The following is a 19,397-nucleotide window of genomic DNA, read 5'->3' on the forward strand; positions in this document are numbered from 1 at the left end:
GGTTCATATTGGTGCATCTTCTAATTGATGTCATTTTAGATTTGATGATGTACAGCAGAAAATTTTCTAATCATAAAGTAATTTATGCAATATTAAAATTGAACAAATACTTAAAAATTATCTACTACATGCCAGTATGGTGTAGAATAATACTTTGATGTATTAGTGTACACTTTGCTGGAAACTGAAAACAAGATAGAGAGTGTAATATTAAATGAAAAACTGAGTTTCAAAACTAAAAAAAAACTGGGTACTAAAATAAAAATATTTACAAACTATAAAATCCTAGCAAGAGTGAAGAGATAATCACTTACTACTAGCAAATAAAAATACAGAATATCCAAAGCGACAGCCCCAAATAATAGCATACTAAAGTTCAAAAAGTTCTAACTTTGACATTTTAATTTTAGTGAGAGAAACATCTCATGACTCACAAAGGCTGTACTCTAATAACTTTACACTTTAATTCTGTAAAACATTTATAAAGTAAAATGGCTCATCTGAATAAAGCCTGGCTCATCCAAAATAAGCCAACATTTCCACAAAAGTCACTTACTGGCATGCGTTCTGCTGCACCTCCAATCTTGAAGTTCATTGTAGATCTTACAGTTTGGGCACCATAATACTTATCATTTGGGACCTTTAATTCACCAAAGGTATCATATTCTATCCGAAAGGAATTCTGGCTTGCCTAAAGACAAGGATAAGATTCTGTGATGGCATGAAAAGAAATCAAGTATCAAAAGCAATAACATCCTATCAGCTGTAAGGAAAAAAAAATCTTAAAATACCACAAAGACAAAAAGGCCAAGATTCCATTTAGGTTCTCATATTACTACTTCCCTTCAAGTACTTTCTTGGGAATTTTTGTCACACAAATTTATTGATGCAGACGCTAAACATAGTTGCAGAATTCATATACCAAGCAAATGACAAATAAAGAAACTTTAAAGTAAAAATAGCAATCTTTTCTAATTCAGGATTATGCTTATTATTGACCAGACTTTGGCCAATTCAATGTATTTAGATTAACGCTTATGTTACTAGGAACTTAAAAAAGTCTAAGAATGATACTCTGAAGCTTGTAAATGTATTTTAAAGAAAGTTTAGCTGTAGTCTACAAATAATATGTGTAAGAGATAGCATAGTGCAATACAAACAGTCCAGGCTTAGAAGTCAGATAGGCCGCCACTTAAATAGTGGTGCCACATTCAGCAAGTCAGCTTTTCTCATCTATAAATTAAATGTAGTAATAAGGGGAGCTGGACTAGACCTGTTCTAAACCTTTTCAGAGTGATGAAACCCTTTGAGAATCTAAGAAAAATTATGGACCCTCTCTCTAGAAAAACAAACATAAATACACATACACAAAATTTTACATATAATTTACCAACATCTTGAAGCCAATTCACCACCCACAATAAGAATCCATGGACCAAGAGTGCCTCTTAAGGCTAACCTAGGATTATATGAAATATGGCAACTTACACTAATAAAAAAATAAATAAATGCTCAACAAATATTTCCTTACACCGTAAAAATAACTTATTGAAAAACACTAGAAATTTGGAATTTAATTGATATTTTATAAGAAGACTTTGGAGTGATATTCTGTACTTTACAATGTTCATCTTACATTAATTACTAAATATAATTATTAATTATAAATAAACTTGATCAAATAATTCAAAGGTATATATTTTAAAACCCCTAACCAAGTAATTATATTTTAGTAAATAGTCCTCTAACTAGGAAAATTTGATTTGTACTTATCCCTGGGATTAGATTTATGAAACTCTTACATATTAAAAAGCATTTTAGAATGCATAAAAAGAAAAGCATCACTGTATCTAGGTAGAAATACACAACAACCAACAAAGTACATGTTTTTTTCTTTGCCTAAAGGTATGCAGAGGACTGGCCCAGGCCAATAAAGAGAAGAAGCTAATAATAAAAAGTAATCATATACTGGCATTTACAGTGCTATGTACAAAACACTTTTCATGTAGTACCTTATTTGACTTTCACAACCACCCTAGAATATTTTACTATTACCATTCCCACTTTAAAGATGAGTCACTGAAGCTTAAAGAGATTAAATAACCTTAGGAAATCAACAGCAAGGAGAGGGCCTAGACTCAAACCTAAGCATGCCAGACTCCAAAAGTATTTGGGATTCACTTTTCTATCAGCACCTTTGTAAGTCAGGAAACCAGGGCAGTAACTCCAGATCAGTCCACAAGGAGCCCTTGAGTGGTACAGTACCCCAACTCTGTAAAATAAAAGGTGCTGAAATGTGTAGCCAGATTTTTCTCTAATTGAGCTCGGTTACACTGACACCACTATACACAAACTTACCTACTATCCTTTAAACAAAAGGCAGCTAGGATTCTATATCTCAAACACACAAATAAAAATATTATATATTGCATTATGATTTTTGTTTTGAGTATCCTAAGTAAACATTCTTGTATGTTAAAACATACAACAATACTAACACTAACAAAGACACCAGTGGCACCAAGAATATTAGGTTCTTCTTTCTCTCCAATACCTTGTTCTAAGACAGCACAAAATACCAGGTAAAAGGAATGGAGATGGGTTTCCATCAGTTGTTTGTGATGACTGGTTCGATTTCTTAAAATTACAAAACCATTTTTTGTGTTCAAAATCATTTAATTTTATCATAAAACAGCAATAACTTTGTCCCCTAAATAATAGTTTACTATGATAAAATTCAGATTCAAAATTCAAAATTATTTGGAAATATCTAGATGAATAAATTTTAGCTATATTCTTCAGCTTAAACCTTAAATTTTTCATTCCAAATCAAGAAATAACAGCCTCAGTCAAATCCTAAGATTTCAATACTGATCATTAAAAAAGTGCAGAAGTCATTTGTGGCTGAAATCACAATCTCAGCAAACACTTCAAAAACTATACACCCCAAATTTGCAACAACATTGTTTGCAAAAGCTTAGCTAGCTAAAATCAAACTATTTCAAAAAATCCAAAAAGTTCTTATCTCTTTATTTAACATCAGGATATATATAGGTTGTATAAATCTGTAGAACTGAAATCCAAGCAATGCTGTAAAACACTCAGTAAGGCTGTGTGCATAACAGACTTAAGGCAGAGTTGGATCCCATTGCCTAATAGGAAGGTAGAGTGTGTCCCCCAAAACTGGAACAATAAAAGTCCCATTTACAGACTGTATCATGAAGTATGAGAACTCTAATTGTGCATCAATGATCTGAAATAAGATATTATTTTAGAAGATGAAAGGGGACCCAGAAGGGGATGACAGGTATATGACAAGTATGTGACATTCTACTAAAAGACAGCACTTTGTTCAGACTAAAAATTAGAATTTTTAAAATTAATTTTAAATTTAAATTTTAAATTTGATTTAAAATTTAATTTAAAATTAAAAATGGAATTTTTCTCATAAAGTTACAGAATCACCAGGAACCAGATACTTTGCCAAATCTCTTCAAACTTTTCTGACCCAGAGAAGAAAAACACTTTCTATCATCAAAGACAATCATGTATAAACTCACACAAATCTGAAAGAAAAATTTCATGAAACAAGGTCATGCACTGATATTTTCTATGCTGTTCTACCAAAAAACAAATAAACAAACAAACAAAAACAATTCTGGACACCACTCATTAAAATGATTTCACTCTCAATTGATTTCACTCTCCTCAACCGAGTCTGCCTGAGGTTTGACAACCATTTGTGTGGTTTTCAAAATCTTCCTACATTATCATATATATTACCTCTTCCCAGTGGCTTGCTCCAGAAGAGGGGTGTTCATCTGAATAAGAACATTATCATTGGCTTTGATGAAAAATGAAGTGAAGATATGGTACCTCTTAAACATAAGTAAGTTATTAATTCATACAATAAATCCATTATCACAAAAAGCTAGTCCTTTTGAAAACCATCTTCTTATCCCATATTTCAGAGAGAAGAATTTCAGGGAGAAGACAGTTTGTCACTGCAGGGATTAACACTATGGTAATAAGAGATTAACCAGTCAGGCATGGGGCAGTCACAAAAGGGAGATTTCTCACTGGTTCCTGGGAGAAATGTGTTCATTCACAATCACTTTCCCTCCTGGGAATGAGTGAGTTATGTGTCCAGTGTCCCCTACAGTATGAATGCAATTAAGCCCTCAGGAATTGATGCAGAATTGATGAGGGGCTGTCAAAATCTACATGCCAGTCCAAACAGGAAAGGTCAGTCAAAAAGATGATGGATGGATGGATGGATAAACAAATAAATAAACAAATGGCTTCAGACCTGTGATGTCTCTGTCAAATGCACGGGTAAGGTAACCATTAACTAAATCATAACATATCCTAATGAAAAGGTAAAATGCCTTTCAGATTCAGAATAGTTCAGTGACCAGGAAATCCAAAGAATTTCTCATGCAAAAAGCTTAAAGGGATATAAATTCAGAATCCTACTTAATTGTTTTTGGGTTTTACAGTTTCTTTCTGAGAAGATCTTGTCTGGCCCTAAAATAAAGGGTGGCCACCAAGTCTGGAAACAAGCAAATACATAATAAACGGTTTGTATTGTTACATTACAATATAGAGTAAAATATTATCCACATTTCCAGACTTCATGGACTTCTGAAGATCATTAAGGAAATAAAGAAAAGTGATTTAAGGGGAGGGGCAAGATGGCGGCATAAAGAGGAGTGGAAGCTAAGTAGTCCCCCTGGAACAACTACAAAAAAACAGAAACAACTAGTAAATAATCCAGAATAACTGCGGGGGGACAAATGAGACCATCCATTCATCATACACCAACCTGAATTGGGAGGAATGCCCGAGAACACAGCATAAAATCTGTAAGTAAAACCTGCGGAACCAGGTCAGGAGACCCCCTCCCCCATAGCCCGAGCTGCAGAGCCGCGTGGTGCCACAGAGAAGCTCTCTCCCAGCAAGCGAATATAGCTCAGCTGAGCTCCAACTGGGGTTTTAAGTAGCGAGTGTGAACTGCTCACTACAGGTACGCAGCCCCAAAAAACAGACAGAGGCTTTGGGGTGACGACTGACCTGGGAGAGCCGGAGGGTTGCCTTGGACTGGGTCTAGAGGGGACTATCTGTTTCTTTTTTGGCTCAGTGGAGAAAGCCCCAGTCATTTTCAGTTTCCAGGGTTGTGACTCTGAGAAGGGTGGAGACACCACAAGCAGAGAGTGAGACCATTGAAATGCTAATGACCTCCACCTGAGGGGTCTGTCTTCTCTAGGAGGAAAGGGGTGGGGCCCTTTCCATTCAGAACCAGACCCCAGAGCCTGGGGGAACACAGCCATACCTCCTCACACCAGTCAAGAATTAAAGGCTAACAGGCATCACCTGCTGGGCAGAAAAGCACAGTGACCTGAGGCATCAAAGGGTGGAGCAATTTTCTAAGACACACCCTCAGGGAAACCAGATACTGAATATTTCTTCCCTCTGGGACCTGAGCCTGTTCTGGTCTGGGAAAACCTGATTTGGATAACCAAGGAAACCATGCCTAGACAACAGAAAATTACAACCTACACTAAGAAAAACAAAGTTATGGCCCAGTCAAAGGAACAAATGTACACTTCAACTGAGATACAGGAATTTAAACAACTAATGCTAAATCAATTCAAAAAGTTTAGAGAAGATACTGCAAAAGAGATAGAGGCTGTAAAGGAAGCACTGGATATGTATACGGCAGAAATCAAAAGTTCAAAAAACCTACTAGTAGAATCTATGGAAATGAAAGGCACAACACAAGAGATGAAAGACACAATGGAAACATACAACAGCAGATCTCAAGAGGCAGAAGAAAACACTCAGGAACTGGAGAACAAAACACCTGAAAGCCTACACGCAAAGGAGCAGATGGAGAAAAGAATGAAAAAATATGAGCAACGTCTCCAGGAACTCAAGGATGAAACAAAGTACAATAATGTACGTATCATTGGTGTCCTAGAAGGAGAAGGGAAAAGGGGCAGAAGCAATAACAGAGGAAATAATTGATGAAAAGTTCCCATCTCTTATGAAAGACATAAAATTACAGATCCAGGAAGCGCAGCGTACTCCAAACAGAAGAGATCTGAATAGGCCTACTCCAAGACACTTAATAATCAGATTATCAAATGTCAAAGACAAAGAGAGAATCCTGAAAGCAGCAAGAGAAAAGCGATCCATTACATACAAAGGAAGCTTAATAAGACTATGTGAGGATCTCTCAGCAGAAACCATGGAGGCAAGAAGGAAGTGGTGTGATATATTTAAGATACTGAAAGAGAAAAACCACCAACCAAGAATCCTGTATCCAGCAAAGCTGTCCTTCAAATATGAGGGAGAGCTCAAAATATTTTCTGACAAACAGACAATGAGAGACTTTGTGAACAAGACACCTGCCCTACAGGAAATACTAAAGGGAGCACTACAGGGTGACAGAAGACAGGAGTGTGTGGTTTGGAACACAATTTTGGGAGATGGTAGCACAACAATGTAAGTACACTGAACAAAGGTAATTATGAATACGGTTGAGAGAGGAAGGTGGGGAGCATGTGAGACACCACAAGAAAGGAGGAAAGATAACGACTGGGACTGTGTAACTTGGTGAAATCTAGAGTATTCAACAATTGTGATAAAATGTACAAATATGTTCTTTTACGAGAGAGAGCAAGCAAATGTCAACCTTGCAAGGTGTTAAAAATGGGGAGGCATTGGGGGAGGGATGCAATCAGCATAAACTAGAGACTGTAACTAATAGAATCATTGTATTATGCTTCCTTTAATGTAACAAAGGTGATATACCAAGGTGAATGCAGATAAGAGGGGGGGATAGGGGAGGCATGTTAGACACTTGACATTGGTGGTATTGTCTGATTCTTTATTCTACTTTGATTTAAGGTTATTTTTCCTTTTGCTGCTTCCTAGCTGTCATTTTTTTGTTTCCTCTTTCTTTTGCCTCTCTACCTTCTATGACTCTCCCTCCTGCCTTGTGGAAGAAATGTAGATGCTTTTGCTTAGTATGAGCAGAATGTTCAATTAGGATGAACTTACATGTTTGGAAATGAACAGGGGTGTTGGTAGCAAGATGTGAGAATAACTAACAGCACCGAATGGTGTGTGAATGAGGTGGAAAGGGGAAGCTCAGAGTCATATATGTCACCAGAAGGAAAGTTGGAGGTCAAAAGATGGAAATGTATAAAACTGAATCCTATGGTGGGCAATGTCCATGATCAACTGTACAAATACTAGAAATCACTTCATGAACCAGAACAAATGTATGACAATACAATTAGAGGTTGATAATAGAGGGGCATATAGGGAAGAACTATATACCTATTGCAAACTGTATACTACAGTTAGTGGTATTTCAACATTTTTTCATGGACAGTAACAAACGTACTATATCAATACTGGGAGTCAACGGTTGAGGGGGGTTGGTTAGGGATGGGGGAGGTTTAGAGTTTCCTTTTCTTTTTTCTCTTTTCATCTTTCACTTTGTTTCTTGTCTGGAGTGATGAAGGGTTTCTGAAAATTGAACAAAAATTAAGTGTGATGGATGCACAGCTGTATGAGGGTACCCAGGGACAAGTGATTGTACACTTTGGATCTTTGGATAATTGTATGGTATCTGAACAATCTCAATAAAAAATGAAAAAAAAAAAAAAAAAAAAAGAAAAGTGATTTAAACACATGTAAGGCTTCCCTGTCCAACATGCTATGAAGGTAGTATCATATAGTTGGTCTATTACATATTCTCTCTGCATTCTTTTTCTTCTCTGTAGCACTTCTCACATTGTAATACTTTAAGATTTCTTTGCTTATTTAACAGCAACCTTCCCCAGTAGTCTCTCAATGCTGTGCCCATAGGGACTCTTATTCACAGTGCCTGATACATAGAAAGCATTCAGTAAATACATTATTGTTTTATTGAATGATGTTTTACTTGTCTTTCTTGGATCAAAGTAATTTAGAGAATCCACGATTACATGAATTTCTCAACACTAGCAACAGGAAGAACTTTTAACAAAAATAAAGATTTTGGAGCACAGAAAAGGTTAGAGAGGAGATGTGTTTAGAACTATGAAGAAAAAAAAAAACCTATCTTTATCTGATGTCAGCTAGCATTACAAACCCTAAGAGTAAAGCAGTACTATTTTTTTTTAACATTTACTCCAATACATTGAAGAATTTTCCAATCTCCTGCTCCCCTTTATAAAATAATTAAAAAAAAAAAAAAAAAAAGACTAAAACCCACTAAAATTATTATAGCAGGGAGTTCCAGACAAAGCAACCCTGATTTTGTGCCATCAAATTATCTTAAAGTTTATAGTCCAAGGAATTTCTTGGCAATTGAAACTCTAAATCGATGCATTTATTAATGAGCATTCACTACATGCCAAACACTGTAGAGGCACTTTAATGTGCGCAATCTTGCTGGGTAGCTGTTACTATTTCCATTTTACATAACGAAACTGAGGCTCAAGGACAACTAGCCCAAAGTTGCAGCTTTGAGTAGCAAGGTGGGATTGAGATCACACCTAATTGCAAAACTCATACTACACCATAGCAGACAGTGCTGAATCGAAACTCTTCCTCAACTGTCATTAATCTCTAAAACTTTTCCTAACAATGTACACATGAACTCTGTATTTAATGCTTTTTAAAGCCCGAATTACCGAAGGCGACATTCTGAAAAGCAGAAGGGCTTAAGTCAGCATGTCATAACTTGAACTTGGACCTTTATAGTCCTCAGCTGTCTTCTAAATAAAAAGTATTAGATTCAACATTGATTCAAACATGTTCAGAATACCACAACCGAATTTAACAATTTCAAGGTTTTACAAAAGTTGACGGGGGAGGTTTGGCATATTCAGCCTAAGAAACTCAACAGGCAATTCTACGAGAAGTAAAATCTTTAGATTCGTAAGAACCTTCTACCCCACCTGCAGGGTCTGAAAATAATTCACTGCACCGTGGTGGCCCAAGAATCGACAGTTCAGAGGCAACTACATTAGCGGCCAGTGATCCGGCAGTGAAACCCAGCTAAGGCAGCCCCTCCTCTCCACACCCTCTTCCTGCCCGGCACTGTCTCTTGAGACCAGCACCCCAGGACTGAGGGTCTCCGCAACCCGCAGGACCGATCGCGAAGCGCGGATGCAAGCGGGTTATCCCCATCACCCCAGCCTTCCCCTGGCCTTCGGACCTCCGGAGAGGAGCCAGGAACGGGCTCTGCAAGACCCTCACTGTCAGTTGTCTTCCCTCCCCCCGAGCCTCACGCAAGGGGAGGCTCCTGCCCGGCGAATGAAGGGCGCCCCCAGGGCCTGCAGGCCAGCTCCACCGGCGCAGGCGTGCAACCCACTGCCGGGCTACGCCGGGAAGCCGGGGAATCTCTCCCGCCAGGCCGCTGGCGCCCGGGCCAGAGAGGAGGACTGAAGGTCACCGCGCGGAAGCCGGAGACAGGAGGCTTGCGCTCACCATTCGAGCTGCCTTCAGGGGCCTGAATGGAAAAACAGCGGCGCCACCGAGGCCCGGAGCTGAGACTGAAGTCGGCGCTGGCGCGAGACAATCCCAGCGCGCGATGAGCCGCAATGTTCGGTACATGGTGCTTTCTGAGCGTGGGTAGAATATCTGGGCGGTTGTGGCCACGCCTCCGCCGCGGCGGATCAACCCGTCCCGCCCACCGACCGTCCACTCTTAACCAATCAACAGCTAAAAATCAGACGGGTGAGGCGGGGATAATAATGAATAGCCAGTAAGGACAGAGGGGGCGGGCTTAACTTCTTGTAGTGAGTGTGTTTGAAATTCTCGGAACCACGGGAGACTAGTGAGAAGGGAATTGTGGGAAAGTGAGTTGCTGCGTGTGGCTGATGGCGGGCTAAGAGTATTAACTGAGCTGTTGGTATTTGTTTGATGAAATATACCAGAAAGAAATGGTTATCGTTCATTTATTTATTTCTCATGCAATCACTTATTCCACTATTGGAATCTTTTTACATTTCTTCCAGATTACATATTCTGTGGCAAAGCATAGCAAAGTACGGAAAATTAGATATAAAGGATTCATATTCCCACCTCTCAAAGATAAAATAATTACTCACTTCTTTTAGTTTATTAGATGGTCTTTGCAATTTCCTTTTTCTTCTCACCATATTCTTAGAATGCTTTTTTCACTGTTGCGTGGAAGATGTCCACAATGAGAGGTGATTTAGGAATTTCTATTTACAAGTTTTTTGCATTGATGATATATACATTTTTATATTGAAAAAAAAGCATATTCCTTTAATATAATAGATGGTGACAAAAAGGAGGAACTGATACAAAATTGCACCTGATCTGCAATTCTCACTCTTCTCTTCTCCTTTGTATCACTTGGAACCATGTAACAGTAAATATCAATAAAGATTGATGATGTCAATCTGGATGATGTGTGGAGGTCAAAGCTCCACAACTTGGAAAGCCAAGCTTATGTGAGTGGGCAGTCTGTCAAACCTCTTTGTAACACTATTTATGTTACATTGTGGCTTAATGAATTTGATTCATATTTAAAATATAAAAATTTAAATGCAAGTGCATAAGAGGTGAACTATTATCAAAACACTCCAGAAAACCCACCCGAATTTTTAACATCTCTATATCTCCTCCCTCTGATAACTGATTACTCAGAAATGACTAATATACTTGATGAAAAAGTAAAACCAAGGATGATTTAGAAGTTAGAAGTTCACTGTGAAGGGAAAAAATTCAGAATCAAAAGATGCTGCAATGGTTTTAGGAAACAATGAACTACCTATTCCATATTTTTATACTTTTCACCACTAAAAGGCAAACACATTTAAGTTCAATGTGAAGATAGTATTGTTATTGTTGTCATCGGTTTGACAGAAAATGACAGAAACTAACATTTACTAACTGCCATCATTTATTAGTAAATGCTAGCATTTTGATGTACTTGCTTCATATACCTTGTAAAATAAAAAGAAAAAATATAACTAATAATTGAGTGGCATTCTGTGCCTGTTCGGATGTATTATGTCCCCCAAAATACTGTTACCTTTGATGCAATCTTGTGGGGGCAGATGTATTAGTGTTGATTAAGTTGAACCTTTGGATTAGGTTGTTTCCATGGAGTTGTGACCCACCCAACTGTAGGTGATATCTCTGATTAGATAATTTCCATGGAGGTGTGGCCCTGCCCATTCAGCGTGGGCCTTAATTACTTTACTAGAGCCCTATATAAGAGTTCAAACAGAAGGAGCTTGCTGCTGCAACTTACAGAGACATTTTGAAGATGGCCGTTGAAAGCAGAGTTTTGCTGATGCTTTGGAGGTACTAGCCCAGAGTTTACCCCAACAAGCTGACACACAGACATTTTGGAGAAGGCCATTTTGGAAACACAACCTGAGAACAGCTAAGAGTGACATTTTGGAGAACTGCTGCAGCCTAGAGAGGAACGTCCTGGGAGAAAGCCATTTTGAAACCAGAACTTTGGAGCAGACGCCAGCCACATGCCTTCCCAGCTAACAGAGGTTTTTCCAGACGCCACTGGCCATCCTCCAGGCAAAGGTACCTGATTGTTGATGCCTTACCTTGGACACTTTATGGCCTTAAGACTGTAACTGTGTAACCAAATAAACCCCCTTTGTAAAAGCCAATCCATTTCTGGTATTTTGCTTAATGGCAGCATTAGAAAACTGGAACATATCCCCTTTCCCATCTTCCCAACTATCATAATTTTGATATGTAGACTTTCACTTCACACATGTATTTTTTGCATCATGTGTTGATGTCTATGCAATGGTTTTAAAAATTACTTTAAGGTTTTACTGTTCTATAAGTCAACTCTAGTCATGCTTTTTTTTTTAATTTAATAGTGTCCATCGTATGAATTTAACACATTTTATTTATCTCATTTTCCTAATGATTTTTTTCAGGTAATAGTATTCCATTGCATGAATATAAAACATTTTATTGACCCAGTTTCTTAATGTTTTGCTATTACACACAGTGTTTCATTGAACACAAGTTTATGATAGCTTCATGGATTGTCTCTTCATTGCCTCTGTCTTTGTTGGGTATTCCTGTTGTTGCTTGTTACTTCAAACTCTTTTTGTTGTAATATTGATATTCTATGCCAGTTTTTTATTTGCCTGATGTATATATATATTTATCATTTTTTAAAGGCAATTTTGTTTCACTCTGTTTCAAGTGTATCTCCTGTTTCTACCACATAGTATAACTTGTTAAAATCCAAATTGACCTATTTTTAAATGGGCTCTTTTAATCCTTTTTAGCAATCACCTATTGGCATTTTATGTTCCACAAGTTTTTCTAGGCACTTTACATGTATTGATTCATTTAACATTCAAAACTACCCTACAAGATAGGTCCTATTATTATTCCTGTTGATAGAAGAGATAATTGATGTTCAACATCACCTAACTAGCCCAGATATCATTTTCTGTGTCATTATTAATATTTCTCAGGAAACTGCCTGGCATTTCAGAATGAATGAAAACACTTTTTAAAAAATTAAAAGAGTAAACAAACAGGCTGTGGCAGATTTTATTTTCCAGAGAGGATCATAACAACATCCTCTATGCTACATGCTCTTTTACAGTGTAACCTTGCCACAGGTGAGTTAAGTACCATCCTTGTGGTGGTTTGGAGCTATGCACCTCAGAAAAACATGTTCCTAAACTTAAATCCTTTGCTGTGGGTGTGAACCCCTTGTAAGTAGGACCTTTTGATAAGGTTATTTCAGTTAAGGTGTGGCTCAACTCAACTGGAGTCCTTTATAAGCTGAATAAAATTCAGACAGAGAGAGGTAAAGACATAGAGGGAGCAGCCAGAAGCTGGTAGTCCGTGGAGCACAGAAGGGAAGGGAGAGACCAGGAGAGGCAGCCATGTGCACTGGCATGTGACAGAGGAGCCAAGGATCAAGGATCCTGGGCAGCCAGCCCCAGAATGCCAGTCTTTGGAAAGAAAGCATTGGCCTGATGATACCTTGATTTGGACTCCTTCTAGCCACAAAACTATGGGCCAATAAATTCCCATTGTTTAAGCCAACCCACTGCATGTTATTTGCTTGAGCAACAAGGAAACTAAAACACTTCCCTTGAATTTGGGTTGGTCAACTGACTTGCTAATGACCAATTCAAATCAGAAAGAAGTGACTATCTGAAACTAGGTCAGAAAAGGCCATGCTGCTTCCCTGTGATTCTCTTGGGATGCAAGTTCTGCAATAAGCCAGCTAAAAGTTTGCTCCACTGAGACCATCATACTGGAGATGCTACAAAAAGACATTCTGGTCAACAGCCGTAGCTGAGTTTCCATCTGACAACTGCATCAACTCTCCACCATGTGAATGAATCATCTTGGATATCCAGCCCAGATCGACTCACCTAACTGGAAGTCCACAGATAGGACAGTTTCCAAATTAGACAAACTCATTGTTGCGGTTTAATTTCTCTGCTGTTCTTTTGGCTCTACCCTTTTCCCTGCGTAGGCTTCATCTTCAGACTGGTGACAAGGTGGCTTCAGCAATTTCAGACCTTGCATTTGCAAACAATAACTTCCAGCAAAATACAGAGATGGGGTTCTCTCCAAAAACTGTCCCAGAAGAAGGAGGAAGAACTTTCCCAGAAATTCTTAGCAAACTTCTCTTCAAGTCTCATTGATCCAAATTGGGTCATACGACCCTTCCAAACTCATCACTGGCAAAGGGAAATGGAATTCCTTGAATAATCAGATCCACCTCTAGGCTTGGATATGGGTGGGAGATTACTTTTCTGTTATTACACAGGGCTCCTTGGAGGAAAGGAAGTACACAGGATGAACCCAGAGCAGGATAAACCTAGTAGTGCCAGAAAATGAAAGAAGGCTCAGAAGGAAACTACAATGATGAATGTATGTCAAAGGGACACAGGAGCCAACTGAACGTGCCCCCAATGGCCAAACTGGAACAATTTGAGCGGCAACATAAAGTAGTACCGGCATACCTTAGAGATATTGTGGGCTTAGTTCAGGCCACAACAATAAAGCAAGTCACATGAATTTTTTGGTTTCCCAGTGCATATAAAAATTATGTTTACACTTTTAGTCCATTAAGTGTGCAATAGCATTATGTCCCCCCAAAATGTACATACCTTAATTAAAATGTGACAAAGAGACATGAAGTGAGCACATGATATTGGAAAAATGGCGCTGATAGATCTGCTCAACATAGGGTTGCCACAAACCTTCAATTTATAGAAAACACAATATCTGCGAAGCACAATAAAGCAAAGTGCAATAAAATGAGATATGTCTGTACTGGATTATAATCCAAAGTATAAAATAAATGTCTGAGTCATATCAGTATGATATCAGTATAAATGATTGAATAAATAAATAAATGAAAAATAGATGAACCTCCCATACAAAAAATTTCTAAACAATATATGCAGACACCCCATCCTCAAGAAGATGGAGCTATAACAAGTGACTTCCTTTCAAAAAAGTACAGTATGGAAAAAGCAGAAAAGACTAACTTTATTACGGAGAAAACCGATAAATACTACTTCATCCAGATAATCAAGATTGACAACAGTGATAAATCATGTTGATGGTTTGTACCCTTGATGTGATATGATAAAAATGGCACTTTCCATCCATGGTTCTTCTTTTCCAAAATCTGTAACACCCCAATCTAATCATAAGGAAAGTATCAGACAAATCCCAATTAAAGAACTTACTACAAAATACCTGACCAAGTACCTCTCTAAGCTATCAAGATCATCAAAAACAAAGAAAGTCTGAAAAGTGTTACAGCCAAGAGAAGCCTAAAGAGGCCTGAGGATGAAATGTAATATGGTATTCTGGATAGAAATCTGAAATAGGAAAAAAAAATTCAGTAAAAACTAAGGAAATCTGAATCAAGTATAGACTTTAGTTAATAATAATGTGTCAATATCACTTCATTAACTGTGACTAACGTACCATTCTGATGTAATATTTAAGAAAAGGAGAAATTGGGTGTGGGGTATATGGGAATCTCCGTACTATCTTTGTAAACTTTCTGTGAATTTAAAACAATTTGAAAATAAAAAGTCTATTAAAAAAACTCACATCACCCACCTTACCTTGATATGATACTAAAATGCCATGTAACATTAATTATACTTAAAAAGTTAAACATTTTTGTATTTAATTAAGATGCTATTTTTAAAAATTAAAGGTACTTTACATGCACTGAACATAGCATTATATTAAAATTTTTGTGGAATTGTATTTTATATTAAAAGCTTTGTTTTACTCCTAACTGGACAGTGTTGGTCACTCAAACTTTTTTAAGGATAGATGCAATTTACATAAACATAGTTACAAAAACTCATTAAAAATGTGTTTGCTTTCACATTCTCCAAACATTTCCCACTTGATCTTTAGTTCTTGTTTTTTCTTTAGTGTTCTCTTTTAATTTTCTGCAGCAGGCATATTAAACAGCTTAAAAATTATAAATTAAATCTTTTGTTCAACATCCATACATAGCATTATGCCATACAATATTCATTTCCAGAATTTTAACTGACTTTGCTACTTTCAAGAGACTTCCTTAGTCTTTAGTTTCAGGCTGTTCTCAAGGTTGTTTACGTGGTCTATAATTGTTGTGTGTCATTTTTAGAAGGTTTTGTCACTAGAGAGGAACATTACATTTTATTCCTTGTTCTTACTTCCATTCAAAGTCTCTGCCTAATTCAGGGAGATCAGGACCAATTTATATTTGCTACTTTTAGAAAGAGTCATATGTGTAAATCCCTGTTAACTGGTATCATATTTATAGTTTATTCCAAGGATATTTGATCGCCTCTTACTAGTTGGTGCCCTGCTTTGCCACCTATCTGGCTCACCTTTTTCTGTTTCTCAGCTCAATGAGCCATCTCTGTGCCTTGTTTGCTATGCCTTGTAAGTCCTGGGGATACTGCATTCTTGTTTTACAGAACTCGTAACATAATTTTTTAAAAACTTTCACTTGCGCTAGCCCCCTGACACTTATCCTTCTCACCCTTAGCTTCCTGTGACTTCTGGTTGTGGTTGGAGTAAGGCAACCTAACCCTAAGACTTAAAGTAGAGAAAAGGCAGGCATTACTTGGAGTTTGTCGGGGGAGAAAAAGCCCAGTGCTTCTCACAGTTTGCAATGACAATTGGTATTTTCTAGAAATCAATCATGGCTTTGATAATTTTTTTTCTGTTTTTGAACATGGTTTTTTTGTTTGTTTGTTTTTTCTTGCTTGTTAATTTCTCCCAATTTTCTTCTAGTTTATTTTGTGTTTCTTTATTCCAACTTCCTGATTGAGTTCAGAGTTCCCAAAGGATGAAAATGTCTGAAATTTGGGAAACATTGGTTAACTTAATTTAATTTCTTTACTTATCGAAAATATATTTAAAAGCCCTTAAACTAATACTGACATTCTACATCTTCATTTCAGGATACAACCTTTTATCTAGGTAAAATAAATGTTTTTATTTTGCTTAGAGGATTTTTTTTATACCTTGAACTTTGTCTGACAATATTATTGACCTGCTTTCTTCTTGTTGACATTTACATAGTTTGTTAGTTTTTCTCTTTTACTTTGCTTTCTGTTCATTATGAAACTCGATGTCCTGCCATGTGGGACAAGGGAAAAATGAAATTGTTTTCTGCTTTCTCTGTTCTAAATCTCAACACTTTATCAACAAAATTTTTAGCAAGATTCAATCAAAATATTCTCATTATTTTTATATCTCCTAGCCTGGGAGATTACTAGAGTGCTCCCTAGAGGAAACTTAGTAGAAGAATCAAAAGATATAGCTATAAAAGTCTCCCAGAGATTGGTAGTTTGATGCACTGAGCCCTCTACCATGGGACTTGCCCTTAGGAAGACTGTTACTAAGCCAGTTTGGCAGGTGAAATCACTGCCCTCCCCGCTATGTGGGATCTGACACCCAGGGAAGTAAATCCCCCTGGCAATGTGGAATATGACTCCTGGGGAGGAATCTAGACCTGCCATAGTGGGATGGAGAACATCTTCTGGCAACCATCCCAAATTGGAGCAGGTCAGAGTCTCCAGGAGATAGTTCTTAAAAGACATAAATATCTAATGTCATAAACAAACTGAGAAGAGATTTAGATCATTGGGGGAAAGTTTGGAGATTGAATGTATGTTAAACGTTAGAAAAGTAAGCAAAGGGAAAAAGTAAGACAATTATTAAATTGGTAAATAAAAATAGCTGTGTTTGCAGGAAAGGAAAAATAATCATTATTGAATTTGAATGGCCATAGTTGTAATAAGTCAAATATTAAAGATAGATCAAACCAAAGTTATAACTGTACTGAAAGTATGAGATGTAAAAATTTGGAAAAGAGGTGGTAAAAGAGCACTAATTCTCATTCTTATTAGTGAGAAGTCTTGAGATAATACCTATAAATACAAACTACAAAACCAGTTAGTAATATCAGCATGTTATTTAGAGACATGGAAGTGTATACCCAAGAGTTGGAACTATTGCCTTTGTAGAGGGACAAATGACAGAGAGGTGGGGAGGGGGCTATTATTGATGTTGAATGTCTTGTAGAACTTTTTGATTCTTGAAACTATGTGCATGTATAATAACTTTGAAAAATATTAAAATTAACAAAAAAATTAACCAACATCCCTCTCGATTCCCCAAGAAAAAGAAATAAAAAATCAATTCCCATTCTAATGTCACCCCTCAAGAACATTGCCCCTTTAGTTTTCCACCCTTTTTCTATGCTATTTCTCTACCAATGTTTAAAAAACAAATGAACAACCTGCCTTGACTTTGCAGTCCACTTCAGCTACCTCTCCACTTCTAGGACACATTCACTCAGTCTTCACCTCTTCACTTCTTCTTCCTTCTGCAGCTTATTATGGTCCATCTCCAGTACTCATAGTTCTGTTGATACTGCTCTTGTTAAATCCACCAATGTCCTCCAAGTTGCAAATCCAATGGACGTTTTTTGTATTTTCAGTAACATAGATGCAATTGATATTCCTTGCCCTTGAAAATAGCTTTCTTGATCTCTTGATGTTTACAATATTGACCTTTTTTTTTTTTTTTTTTTCTTATTTCAGTGATTACTTGTTCACACTATTCTTCGCCAGCTCTTCAATTCTAAATGAGGAAGTGCCTCAGCCTCAGGGCTAGTAGATGGTCTTTCCTCTTTCTTCTTTTAAAAAAAATTTTGGTTGAACCTCAGGTAGAGAAGCTTGAGTTAACCATACTCCTAAGTATATGGCACACTATAGAAAATAGGTCCATTCTTATTTTATTTAAAGATTTATTTCCTTTTCTATGCATCCCTACTCCCTTTCTTCTCTGCCACCCCAGAAAACAATTTTAATGTGTTTATTATGAATTCCTTCATTCATATATGTTCTTGTAAAACATGTATAGTTTGTTTTGTGCATTTTAAAATTTTATATAAGTGGTATTAAATTACACATGTTATTCTCTTTCTTAGGCATTGTGATAGTTTGAAGCTGAATGGATCCCAGAAGAAGATCATGTTCTTAAAGCTAATCCATTCCTGTGGGTGTGAACTTATTGTGGGTGGGATTTTTGATTGGGTTATTTCACTTGAGGCATGCCCAGGTGGGTCTTAATTCTCTATTTTATTTATCTCCCTCTAATCTTTTGTGTTTCCTTCATTCTACTTGCTCTGGGTTTAACTAGTTGTTACTTTTCTAGGTCCCCCGTTCATTTGTCAGTTTAGCTATCTGATTTGAGAGCCATAGTTGAAAGAAGTATAGTTGTATAGTTGTATAGTATAGAGTATAGTTGAAAGAAAAAAAAGATGGGAAAAAATTTAATAGGCAACTACTAACCAAAAATAAGGCAATAATCATTACTTGAGATGGAAGGGTGGCTTAATGATAAAAACTTTATTTCACCCAGAACATACAGCAATTTTAAAGTGGATGCTTCCATATGGAGAAGAGTTCCAAGGAACTAGACAAATAACAATCACAGTGTGAGATTTTTAACACATCTCTTTCAGTGCATGACAAAACAAGTAGACCAAAAGTCAATACGAATGAAACAAAACTAATGGGTTTGACCCACTGGACATATATAAAAAATTGCAGTCAACAACTGCATAATACACATTCTTTCCAAGCACATAAAGAGCATTTACACAAATTCAACTTTGCTAGCCAAAAAGGCAAGTCTCAACCACTTTGAAGTGTTTGAAACTCTAAAATTCTAGAGAGCATATTCTCTGACCACAATGAAATTTTGCTAAAAATCAATAACAGTAAGATAATTAGGAAATCCCCATGTGTTTGGAAATTCAGAAATATACTACTGCTCTACACTATATTGAAGGTATTGTCCAGCACATT

General features: G+C 37.0%; 1 protein-coding gene across 1 annotated transcript in view; it reads right to left on the minus strand.

The window, feature by feature from the left end:
* Positions 1–9,647, minus strand: part of FH (fumarate hydratase) — a 33,180-nt gene extending 23,533 nt beyond the window's left edge. Inside the window, exons 1-2 of the mRNA XM_037822021.1 lie at positions 9,490–9,647; positions 557–691 (exon numbers count right to left, since the gene is read on the minus strand). Of these exons, the coding sequence (XP_037677949.1) occupies positions 557–691; positions 9,490–9,615 (261 nt within the window). The 5' untranslated portion in view covers positions 9,616–9,647. The remainder of the gene's footprint in view (positions 1–556; positions 692–9,489) is intronic.
* Between the last annotated feature and the right edge of the window lie 9,750 nt (positions 9,648–19,397).

This window comes from Choloepus didactylus, chromosome 2 (assembly GCF_015220235.1).
Source record: "Choloepus didactylus isolate mChoDid1 chromosome 2, mChoDid1.pri, whole genome shotgun sequence".
Classification (NCBI taxonomy): Eukaryota; Metazoa; Chordata; class Mammalia; order Pilosa; family Megalonychidae; genus Choloepus; species Choloepus didactylus.